Consider the following 12376-nt stretch of genomic DNA (forward strand, 5'->3'; position numbering starts at 1 on the left):
CAAAGCCATGTCTCCGCAATATCCTTTCTTACAGGAGTGCTAGTTTTGCAACTTTCGCAGGAGAGCTTCTATGAAGTTTGGAAGGTAGGAGAGAGATACTGACATAATTGAAGCTGTGAGGAAAGGGCGTCTGTCGTGCTTGGATAGCTCAGATGGTAGAGCACTTGCTCGCAAAAGGCAAAGGTCCCGAGTTCGAGTCTCGGTCCTGCACACAGTTGTAATCCACCTGGAAGTTTTTTTAACATAATATTGTTATTCAGTTTGCTTAATGCTGTGAAACAATTAACTATAGTGCTTGATAATTGATGTAAATCACAGCTGTGGCTGTTGAAGGAAGATTAGAGTTTAATATCCCATTGACAACAAGGTCATTAGAGGTGGAGCCCAAGTTTGGAGAAGGGAAGGATGGGGAAGGAAATCAGTCGTGCCCTTTCAAGGGAAACACACCAGCATTTACCTTGAATGATTTTGGGAAATCACAGAAAACCTAAATCTGGATGGACGTGCAGGGACATGAAACATCATCATCCTGAATTCGAGTCCAGTGTGCTAAGCATTGCACCACCTTGCTCTTTGTGACTGTTAATAAACATTGAACTACCAGTTTGCAATTCACAAGTGGTTCAGCGGACAATACAAAAGCAATTTTAAGTTATTGGTTATTCATGATGCCAAGTCTACAAACATCTGTGCAGCAGGAAGAAAATTTAATGTTTCGAAAGTGAATGTTTGTAGGCGGCATCAGATAAAGAAAAACTAATACATCACCAACACTTCTACATTTCTAACTTTCAGGGAATTAACTTAAGGAAGATTTCATGAATTGGAGCAGCAGGTTGGTCAGTATGCACGAGAGAAAAGCAATTAAGGCTTTCTGATGACACTATAAATTACCTGAATGAAGTCGCTGGAGCTAAAGAGGAATATTCCAACTCCATGTGTCACATGCAATTCACAGTAAGTAAGAGCTGGTGGATGACTGATGAAGAAGAGCGTGGGGCTTACATTACTACACAGTACAACACTAGCTCGGCAACTTCCTGCAACTCTTGTTGAAAATCTACATGTGTATCAGGATCATATAATCTATCTGATGAGCCAAAACATTATGACCACTGTCCACTGTGAGGCTGTATACTGCATGATCTTGCTCATGGAACATGTACTGCGAGAGAAGTATATGAGTGGAGCAGCAACAAACGGAGTATCATTCTAGCAAGATTTGTTCAAAAAATTCTGGAATGTTTGTAGTTTTATGCCAATGATATGTTGGATCAAAATGTGATGGGCATCCCTGAACATGCCTGTGTTTAATGTGCACCTGCTTGAAGTTTCATTATTGTATTTCTGTTAGTTATTGTTCAGTGCTGTATTGAGTAAAATGTTGTGTCACACAATTTGTGAATTTCGGGATGGCAGAGTTGGAGGAGCAATGTGTCTGCATTAAATTTTGCATGAAACTCAAGAAAACCTTTACAGCGACATACCAAATGATGCAGAAAGCCTATGATGATGAGTGCTTAAGCTGTACTCAGTGTTACAAATAGTTCACATGGTTTAAAAATGGTGGGATGGAAGTTAAAGATGACCCTCATTCAGGACGTCCTTCGACGTCTGCTGAAGACACTCATGTCAGGAATGTCAACGAAATTGTGTGTGCCAGTCAAAGACTGACTGACTAAGAGATTGCACAGGAATTTAACATATCAGTTGGATCACTTCATGAAGTACTGACACGGCATCTTGAAATGCATTGTGTTTCCACTAAGTTTGTCCCATGGCTTATGATTCAAGACTCAAGACCACAAAGTCCTTCACCTTGCACTCTGTCAAGAGCTTTTGGATCACGCAAATGAGAATGGGATATTGCTTAAGAGAATCGTAACTGATAGTGAGACATGGGTCTATGGTTACGATGTTGAGACCAAGGATCGATCTTCACAATAGGTCAGGAAAGGTTCTCGAAGACCAAACTTGTCAGGTCAGGTCAAATGTGAAAGCCTTGCTGATTGTTTTCTATGACTTTGAAGGATTATTTCATCATTAATTTGTGGCACAGGGACAAACTGTTAATTGATGGTACTACTGGGACGTATTGTGACACCTGCAAGAAAATGTGAGAAAGAAATGGTATGAAACGTAGTGAGACAAATCCTGGCTATTTCATCATGATAACACACCCATACATTCATCGCTGTTGGTGCGCGACTACTGCTCAAAAAACAAATTACTGTGCGGCCTCATCCTCTGTACTCTCCAGAACTGATCCCTGCATACTTTTTTTTATTTTCAAAGTTGAAAACCCCATTGAAAAGACGAATATCTGATACGATTGATGAGATAAAATAAAATTTGCAGAGGTGCTTTGTGCGAGTATTTCGCAGGAGACCACGCACAATAAGTAAAAGATAAGAATAGAAAAATTTTGGGAATAAAGTTCTGGAATTTTTTTAACAGACCTGGTAAATGGTGCAAATGCATAAATCCGCCAACTTAAATGACTCTGTCAAAAGCCAGATTGCTGTGGGTCAGTGTCTGGGAACAAACATCTCGGAAACAGAGAACGGAGTGGTTCAAGAATGCTGAAACCACAAGTACACGAAAAGAAGTTGAATATCCATACCTCATCAGAGAATGTTGGGATTCAAGGCTTGCCTGCTCTCTAAAGTGTGATAAGCAGTTATCTGTGGCAGATCTGATGACAGAGTACAGTGCTGGCACAGGCAAAAGTGTTTTGGAATACACCATTCAGTGCACAGTGTTGAACATGGTGTTCTGCAGCGGAGGACCCCTATATGTTCCAGTGTTGGCCCAACAACATTGTTAATTATTATTACAGTGGGCATGAGATTATTGAGACAAGACTGTGGATTAATGGAATCGTGTTGTCTGGTCGGATGAATTCCGTTTATTGTTAAACGAGGTCGATGGTCTTGTCCAGATACATCGTCATCTAGGCGAATGGCTGCTTGAACCATGTGGCACACCACGGACACAAGCCAGTGGGAGCAGTATTATGTTATCGGGGCATTCACTTGGGCTTCCATGGGACCTGCAGTAGTAATAGAAGGCAACATAACAGCTGTGGGCTACGTGAAAATTATAAGCGATTACCTGTAACCCCTTATGCTTGATGTCTTCTTCAACAGCGATAGCATCTTCCAACAGGACAACTCTCTGTATCGCAAGGCCAGAATCGTGATGCAATGGTTCGAGGAGCATGACAGTGAATTCATGCTAATGTCTCGGCCATCACATTCGGCTTATCTGAGTCTGATTAAAACCAACTGGGATGCTATCGGGTAGGAGCTCCATGCCCACAAACCAACTGACAGTAAATCGGGAAATGTGTGACTTGTGCGTAGGCATCTTGTGCCACAAACCTCTGGAAACCTATCAAGTACTTGTCGAGTCTATGACATGCAGAATTGCTACTGAACTGCATTCCAGAAGTGGACCAACACGCTTTTAATAGGTGGTCATAATATTTTGGCTCATCAATGTATCACGGAAACAACCACATCTGTTGCAACAGGTAGTGTTAACTGTTTTAGCCAGAAGTCAATAAAACAGTTTGTGAATTTGATTATCAGAATGTGTAAAAAATAAAACTTTCTCATGGAGCCTTCCTTTTTTTTTTAATAACTGGGGCAGTGGGGGTTGACCTATTGTTGAGTAAATACAGTGTTTATTGCTTACTTGCAGTGTTTTCTAGTATGCAAATGGGAATCATCTTATTGATGGCATCAAATGGGCAAAAAACTGCCATCTGGTTTCTGTACAAGTTGCATGTAATCTTTTTCTCCCTGTATTTTATCTCTGCTACCTTCATAATTTCAAAGTGTGTATTCCAGTTGACATTGTCAAATGCTTTCCCCGAATTTGCAGGTTGGCTTTTCCTTGATGTACCCTCTAAGAAAAGTTGCATCATCAGTAGTGCCTTTTGTGTTCGTACTTTCCTCTGAAATTCAAACTGATCTTACCCGAGGTGGGCTTCTACCCGTTTCCCATTCTTCTATAAATAATGTGTGTTAGTATTTTGCAACTATGACTTATGGAACTAATGGTTCGGTAATACTCACATCTGTCAGCACTTCATTCTTTAGAACTGGAATTATTACATTATTCGTGAAGTATGAGGGCATTTCAATCTGTGTCATACATCTTGCAAACTAGGTGGAATAGTTTTGCTATGGGCAGCACTTCCAAAGATATCAGTAATTCTGTGAGAATGTTGTCTACTCCAGGGGAATTTTTTTAAAAATTAAGCTTTTCAGCAATCTATCAAATTCTTCTCGTAGTATCATGTCTCCTATCTCATCTTCATCTACATCCTCTTCCCTTTCTATAACACTGCCTTCAAGTTCATCTCCCTTGTACAGCCCATCTATATACTCCTTCCATCTTTCAGCTTCTCCTTCTTTGCTTCGTACTGGTCTTGCTCTCAGCTCATGATATTTCTTTTCTCCAAATGCCTCTCTAATTTTCATATAGATGGTGTCCATGTTTCCCCTAATTTTATGTGCTTCTAAATCCTTACATTTGTCCTCCAGTCATTCCTGGTTAGCTATTTTGCATTTCCTGTGAATCTCATTTTTTGGATGTTTGTATTCATTTGCTGAAATTTTATATTTTCTCCTTTCATCAATTAAATCCAGTATCTCTTGCAATATCCAAGCATTTCTACCAGGCCTTGTCTTACCTATTTGATCCTCTGCTGTCACCACTATTTTGTCTCTCAAATCTACCCATCGGTATGATACCTCTTTTTCCTGTTTCAGCCAACTAATCCCTCTGAAACTCTTAACAACCTCTGGTTCTTGCAATTTATCCAGGTCTCATCCCTTTAATTTACCAACTTTTCGCAATTTCTTCAGTTTTAATTTACAGCATAAATTGTGGACAGAATCCGCATCTGTCTTTGGGAATAACTTGCAGTTTAAAACCTGTCTCCAAAATTTCTCTCTCCTAACATTATATAATCAATCAGAAACCTTCCGATGTCTCCAAGTCTTCCACATATACTACCTTTCCTCATGGCTCTTAAACCTTATGATTAAATTACACTAGGTGCAAAATTCTACAAGGCAGCTCCCTCTTTCATTCCTTTTTCCCAGTCTATTATCACCTACTACTTTTCTGCTCTTCCTCTTCCTTCTACCAAATTCCAATTCCTCCATCTCAATTAAATTTTCCTCTCCCTTACCTATCTGAATAACCAAAGGTTCTATTCATACTGCCACCGAACATCACTAATCTTCACTATCTCTAACTTCAACCTATCCATTTCCCTTTCTGAGTTTTATAACCTACCTGCCCGATTAAGGGTTCTAACATTCCACACTCCAACCGGTAGCTTGCCAATTTTGTTTTTTCTCATGACAACATCCTCCTGAATAGTCCCTGCACAGAGATCAAGATGGGGACCTACACTACTGGCCATTAAAATTGCTACGCCACTAAGATGACGTGCTACAGACGTGAAATTTAACTGACAGGAAGAAGATGCTGTGATATGCTAACGATTGGCTTTTCAGAGCATTCACACAAGGCTGGTGCTGGTAGCGACACCTACAACGTGCTGACATGAGGAAAGTTTCCAACGGATTTCTCATACACAAACAGCAGTTGACTGGCGTTGCCTGATGAAACGTCGTTGTGATGCTTCATGTAAGGAGGAGAAATGCGTACCATCACGTTTCCGACTTTGATAAAGGTCAGATTGTAGCCTATCGCGATTGCGGTTTATCATATCGCGACATTGCTGCTCGCATTGGTCGAGATCCAATGACTGTTAGCAGGATATGGAATCGATGGGTTCAGGAGGGTAATACGGAACGCCGTGCTGGATCCCAACAACCTCGTATCACTAGCAGTCAAAGATGACAGGTATCTTACCCGCATGGCTGTAACGGATCGTGCAGCCACATCTCGATCCCTGAGTCAACAGATGGGGACGTATGCAAGCCAACAACCATCTGCACGAACAGTTCAACGACGTTTGCAGCAGCATGGACTATCAGCTCGGAGACCATGGCTGTGGTTACCCTTGATGCTGCATCACAGACAGGAGCGCCTGCGATGGTGTACTCAACGACGAACCTGGGTACACGAATGGCAGAACATTTTTTTGGATGAATCCAGGTTCTGTTTACAGCATTATGATGGCCGCATCCATGTTTGGCGACATCACAGTGAACGCACATTGAAAGCGTGCATTCGTCATCGCCATACTGGTGTATCACCCAGCATGATGGTATGGGGTGCCATTGGTTACACATCTCAGTCACCTCTTGTTCGCATTGACGGCTCTTTGAACAGTGGACGTTACATTTCAGATGTGTTACGACCCATGGCTCTACCCTTCATTCGATCCCTGCGAAACCCTACATTTCAGCAGGATAATGCATGACCGTATGATGCAGGTCCCATACGGGCCTTTCTGGATACAGAAAATGTTTGACTGCTGCCCTGGCCAGCACATTCTCCAGATCTCTCACCAACTGAAAACGTCTGGTCAATGGTGGCTGAGCAACTGGCTCATCACAATACGCTAATCACTACTCTTGATGAACTGTGGTATCGTGTTGAAGCTGCATGGGCAACTGTACCTGTACACGCCATCCAAGCTCTGTTTGACTCAATGCCCAGGCATATCAAGGCCGTTATTATGGCCAGAGATGGTGGTTCTGTGTACCGATTTCTCAGGATCTATGCATCCAAATTGTGTGAAAATGTAATCACATGTCAGTCCTAGTATAATATATTTGTGCAATGAATACCCGTTTATCAACTGCATTTCTTCTTGGTGTAGCAATTTTATGGCCAGTAGTGTATTTTACCTCCAGAATGTTTACCCAAGAGGATATCACCAACATTTAACCATACTGTAGAGCTGCATTCCCTTGGGAAGAATAATGGCTGTAGTTTCTGTTTGCATTCAGGCGTTTGCAGTACCAACACAACAAGCTATTTTGGTTGACGTTAAAGGTCAGATCAGTCAATCATCCAGACTGTTGCCCTTGCAACTAATGAAAAGTCTGCCGCCCCTCTTCAGAAACTACATGTTTATATCGCCTCTCAACAGATACCCTTGCATTGTGGTTGCACTTACGGTACAGCTATCTCTATTATTGATAAGCCCAAGCCAGTACATCACAGCACAGTAGTGTAGGTAAATTGAAGGGTACAACTACAATCTTAAATATTAAAATCAGCATTGTTCATATCAAATGAAAGATTATAGCCCACACTAACAAATTTTAAAATTACCATCATCCAATCATTCTATGATATAGAATACACTTATATTGTAGCCCAAGTTATCACTCAGCCAGTTATATAAGTTTCCCATTTTTGACAACCTGTGCATTGAAATGTCAATGTTTCCCTTAATTCTGGTATTGTGTTGATGAACTGGTTCCCTGGAAACACAGCCTTTAATGTTGTTCCTGACTAAGAGTACAGAGGCACAGATATATAGATTCACAACTAGTAGCATTTCAAGTCTGGAAAAAAGAAGAAGTCGTCAGTGGGACCGGCCTTGCATAGTACACGGACCACTTTTTTTTCCCTTGATAAACAAGGTGAAAAAATACGTGCACAGAAACCTGAATTGCAAAATATGACACACTGAGTTGCAGACAAACAACAAAAAGTCTGTTCCACACTAACATTTTGGCCAAAGCTTTCTTCAGAAAAGGAAGGCACACCTCATGCACATATGATCACTATCTTCAGCTAGACTATAACTGTTGCATTGAGTAAAAGCAGTAATCTGGAATGATGCAGGAAAAGGGAAGGGATAGCAAGGTATGGGTGGGGGGAGAGAAGAGCACTGTCTGGTGAATCATGCAGGGACTAGAAGATGGCGGGACAAGACTGCCATGTGAGGCATTTGGGAGGGGGGGGGGGGGGGGGCGCAGAGGAACAGAAAAAGAGAGGAGCATAGAGGGGGAAAGGCTGGTGGATGCATTGGCAGTGAGTGGCGCACAATGGGGTTGGGGTTGGGAGGAAGTGATAGGACAGAGAGGGCAGAAACTGTTGGGTAGAGAGTGTGGGGACAGTAGGTTATTGTAGCTTGAGGCCGAGATAATTTCAAGAGTGGAGAATATGTTGTAAGGATGATTTCCAACTGGGCAGTTCAGGAAGGCTGGTAGTGGAGGGGAGGATCTAAGTCACCCAGGCTGTGAAGCAGCCATTGAAATCAAGCATGTTATGTTCAGCTGCATGTTGTGCCACAGGGTGGTCCACTTCACTCTTGGTCACAGTTTGGCAGTGGTCATTCATGCTGATGGACAGCTGGTTGACAGTCGTACCCATATAAAAAGCTGTGCAGTGATTGCAGCAGAGTTGGTATATGATATGTCTGCTTTCCCAACTGGCTTGGCCTCAGGCAGGAATGGAAATGGAAGTGCTGGATGGGTGGATTGGCAGGTCTTGCACCAGGGTCTTCCACAGGGATATGATACCCATGGCAAGCGCCTGGGACTGGGAGTGGTATAGGGATGGACTAGGATGTTGTGGAGGTTTGGTAAGTGACGGAACACCACTTTGGCCGAAAGTTCAGTGTGTAGCAGTCTTTTTATTGTGCCTGTCTGCATTTTAACATGTTATCTTTATGGTGAGTAGCAATCTACTCATTTCATAATTGTTAATAGTCCAACTTGGACTTTCCATTTCTTGAATTGAGACAAATAATTTTTTTTAAGTCTTTGGCAAGCTAAGTGAACCTAGAAAACTATGTCAATAACAATAATAGCAAATACTGAGTGATATATGGACAGCACAGTGATAAATTTTAGAACTGATAACTGGCATCTATTAAATGTCTGGGCATTTATTACATTCAGGAAGCAGCTAAAGTGTAAATTTTAAAAGGACTCTTACCTCTTTACTTTCCTTGAGTGTAATTACAGTAGCGGACATTTCTGTTATTGTCTTACAGTATTCCTCTGTTTTAGCACTTACTGATGCAAAATCTCTCTGAAGTTTTTCTATGGTTGCCTCTTTCTCTTTCAGTATGTGCAATATAGCATCCATCTCACTCTGTCTTGTTGTTAGTGTTCTTCAAACAGGAAGAAAATTATGTTAATACAGTTTATAAAATTAAGGTGTTCAGGAGACTGTCCCTCCACTCACAGTCACAAAACATTCATCTGCATTTAATAAGATTAAGGATAAAATGGCAACACAATAATGATTATTTGTAGGTGTAAGTATTAGATAAAAAACAGCTGTTAAGTTGTGTAAAAGGAAGAGCTATTTTCAAAGTTGTTGCTTTTCTGGTAAGATAGACAATAATGAAGTAATCTAGAAGCAGCTTCCATAGTTACAAATGTGAGTAGATCACCACTAACTGGATTCGGCTGTTAGTATACTTTGCAAAAGTAGCCTGTAATGACAATTCTGCCCATTATAGGGTGAAGACTGTTTTTTTGGCCAGAATTCCAAATTTTCCTGAACCAATTTTTGTTGTATGTGAGGTCAAGTTTTATTTGCTACTGTAATGTAATATCAGTAGACTTGTCTGCCTGCAGCTCATAGTCTAGTGGTTAGTGTCAACGCCTCTAGGTTGCTGAGTCCTGGATTCAATCCCTGGCAGCAATAAAGATTTCCTTTGCTTGGGGACTCAGTGTTGATTTATCTTATAGTATCATCTCACCTTCATCAATGTGCAAGTCACTGAAAGGGTGTCTAATAGAGGCTTGCACCTGGCAGCCGAACAATCCCAGGTGGGGTGTCTCCCGGTCAATAATGCGTTAGATAATTTATTTCCAATTTACTAGTTTCCATGGCCACACTGAAATCACTTATTAGTGATTATTTCAAGTTCATCTAAGATTGAAATAAAATACATACCAAACTGATGAATTTTTTGCTGTCCAACAAATAATGTTCACTCAGTACTTTGTGACACAGCCACTGCAGTTAAATTTTAAATGGAAATTCCACAATCACTGTCATTCATCACCACTCTGTGTCATTATGTGTCAACCTCAAGTACAGTACATCTACATTTATACTCCGCAAACCACCCAATGGTGTGTGGCGAAGGGCACTTTACATGCCACTGTCATTACCTCCCTTTTCTGTTCCAGTCGCATATGGTTCGCGGGAAGAACGACTGTCTGAAAGCCTCCGTGCGCGCTCGAATCTCTCTAATTTTACATTCGTGATCTCCTTGGGAGGTATAAGTAGGGAGCAGCAATATATTCGATACCTCATCCAGAAACGCACCCTCTCGAAACCTGGCGAGCAAGCTACACCGCGATGCAGAGCACCTCTCTTGCAGAGTCTGCCACTTGAGTTTGCTAAACATCTCCGTAATGCTATCACGGTTACCAAATAACCCTGTGACGAAATGCGCCGCTCTTCTTTGGATCTTCTCTATCTCCTCTGTCAACCCGACCTGTACGGATACGGATCCCACACTGATGAGCAATACTCAAGTATAGGTCGAACGAGTGTTTTGTAAGTCACCTCCTTTGTTGATGGACTACATTTTCTAAGGACTCTCCCAATGAATCTCAACCTGGTACAAGCCTTACCAACAATTAATTTTATATGATCATTCCACTTCAAATTGTTCCGCATGTTTACTCCCAGATATTTTACAGAAGTAACTGCTACCAGTGTTTGTTCAGCTATCATATAATCATACAATAAAGAATCCTTCTTTCTATGTATTCACAATACATTACATTTGTCTATGTTAAGGGTCAGTTGCCACTCCCTGCACCAAGTGCCTATCCGCTGCAGATCTTCCTGCATTTCGCTACAATTTTCTAATGCTGCAACTTCTCTGTATACTACAGCATCATCCGCGAAAAGCCGCATGGAACTTCTGACACTATCTACTAGGTCAGTCATATATATTGTGAAAAGCAATGGTCCCATAACACTCCCCAGTGGCATACCAGAGGTTACTTTAATGTTTGTAGACGTCTCTCCGTTGATAACAACATGCTGTGTTCTGTTTGCTAAAAACTCTTCAATCCAGCCACACAGCTGGTCTGATATACCGTAGGCCCTTACTTTGTTTATCAGGCGACAGTGCGGAACTGTATTGAACGCCTTCCGGAAGTCAAGGAAAATAGCATCTACCTGGGAGCCAGTATCTAATATTTTCTGGGTCTCATGAACAAATAAAGCGAGTTGGGTCTCACACAATCGCTATTTCCGGAATCCATGTTGATTCCTACAGAGTAGATTCTGGGATTCCAAAAACGACATGATACGCGAGCAAAACGTGTACGAGAATTCTTCCCTGAGAGACACTTCAAACTGTAATCACTGGAATACAATAGCAGTAGACATTTATAGCAATAATGCATCAAGTTTCAAACTGGACGCTCTTCACATTACGGTATCTGGTGACTTGCAGCGTAGCAAAGCCACAGGGCATTTAAATACGACTTTGCATTAAAATTAGAAAAAAAGAACTGAAGCCTGAATATTCAATATTGATCCAAAAAAACTCTGTTTTCAAAGATGGATCTGTACTTGTATTTTTTATAAATGTAAAATTCACTCCTGCTTTTGTATGAATGGCTCATTCACCACTATGTAACAAATTTTCACCTGCACATTACAGTCTGTCATTCTCATGAGGTGCAATGGGAAATAGACCTGGTGGTTGAGGACCCTTGGAAAATTACGAAGTTTCCTGAGGTAACAACCATCATCACATCTATTAAACGCCTATCTTCGCCTTCCCTTATGTGACACCACAACTGATTGTTTCTGAAGCAGAATCTAAGAGTGATTAGTACTACAATGACAAACTATGTTTCTTTTTGCCACTGAAGCATTCAACACCCCACAGTCCCTCTCATAATTTAAAGAGTCTTTGAATATTCCTCGACTTTTCTATGACTTTTCCAGTAAATTCAATTACCTTAACAATTACAGAATTTCAGACAAATCACTTCCCTGAGTTAATGTGTAATTTGATTGTTTTACGCTTCCTGAAGGTTCTCTTCATAGTGAGATTTATGCAACAGCATCTCTGAATGAATATAATGACAAATATTCAGTCTCCTGTTTATAGATCTGTATCAAGAAATAAAACGAATAAAACATGAACTACAATTACATACGTGGGAAAAAAATCTCCCCAAACAACGGCACAGAGGTAGATACAAAGATATAGCAAAAAAAAAAAAAAAAAAAAAAAAAAAAAAAAAAAAAAAAAAAAAAAAAATTAGATGCTAGCTTTTGAAACTAGAGATTATTACTTTCCAGGAAAAGGGGGAAAATGGGCTGATGAGATAGACTACCTAGGACAGTCAGCCAGGATCTGGATTAAAGGAAAACTTAACAGAACAAGGTACTAGGGAAATCACCAAAGCAATTAAAGCAAAAGAAAAATTTT

General features: G+C 40.9%; 1 protein-coding gene across 3 annotated transcripts in view; it reads right to left on the minus strand.

The window, feature by feature from the left end:
* The window catches only part of LOC124805316, a 149425-nt gene that overhangs the window by 77412 nt on the left and 59637 nt on the right, over nt 1-12376 (minus strand). For all 3 annotated transcript variants that reach the window (XM_047265832.1, XM_047265834.1, XM_047265833.1), the window contains one exon: nt 8890-9067. In XM_047265832.1, the coding sequence (XP_047121788.1) occupies nt 8890-9067 (178 nt within the window). The remainder of the gene's footprint in view (nt 1-8889; nt 9068-12376) is intronic.

This window comes from Schistocerca piceifrons, chromosome 7 (assembly GCF_021461385.2).
Source record: "Schistocerca piceifrons isolate TAMUIC-IGC-003096 chromosome 7, iqSchPice1.1, whole genome shotgun sequence".
NCBI lineage: Eukaryota > Metazoa > Arthropoda > Insecta > Orthoptera > Acrididae > Schistocerca > Schistocerca piceifrons.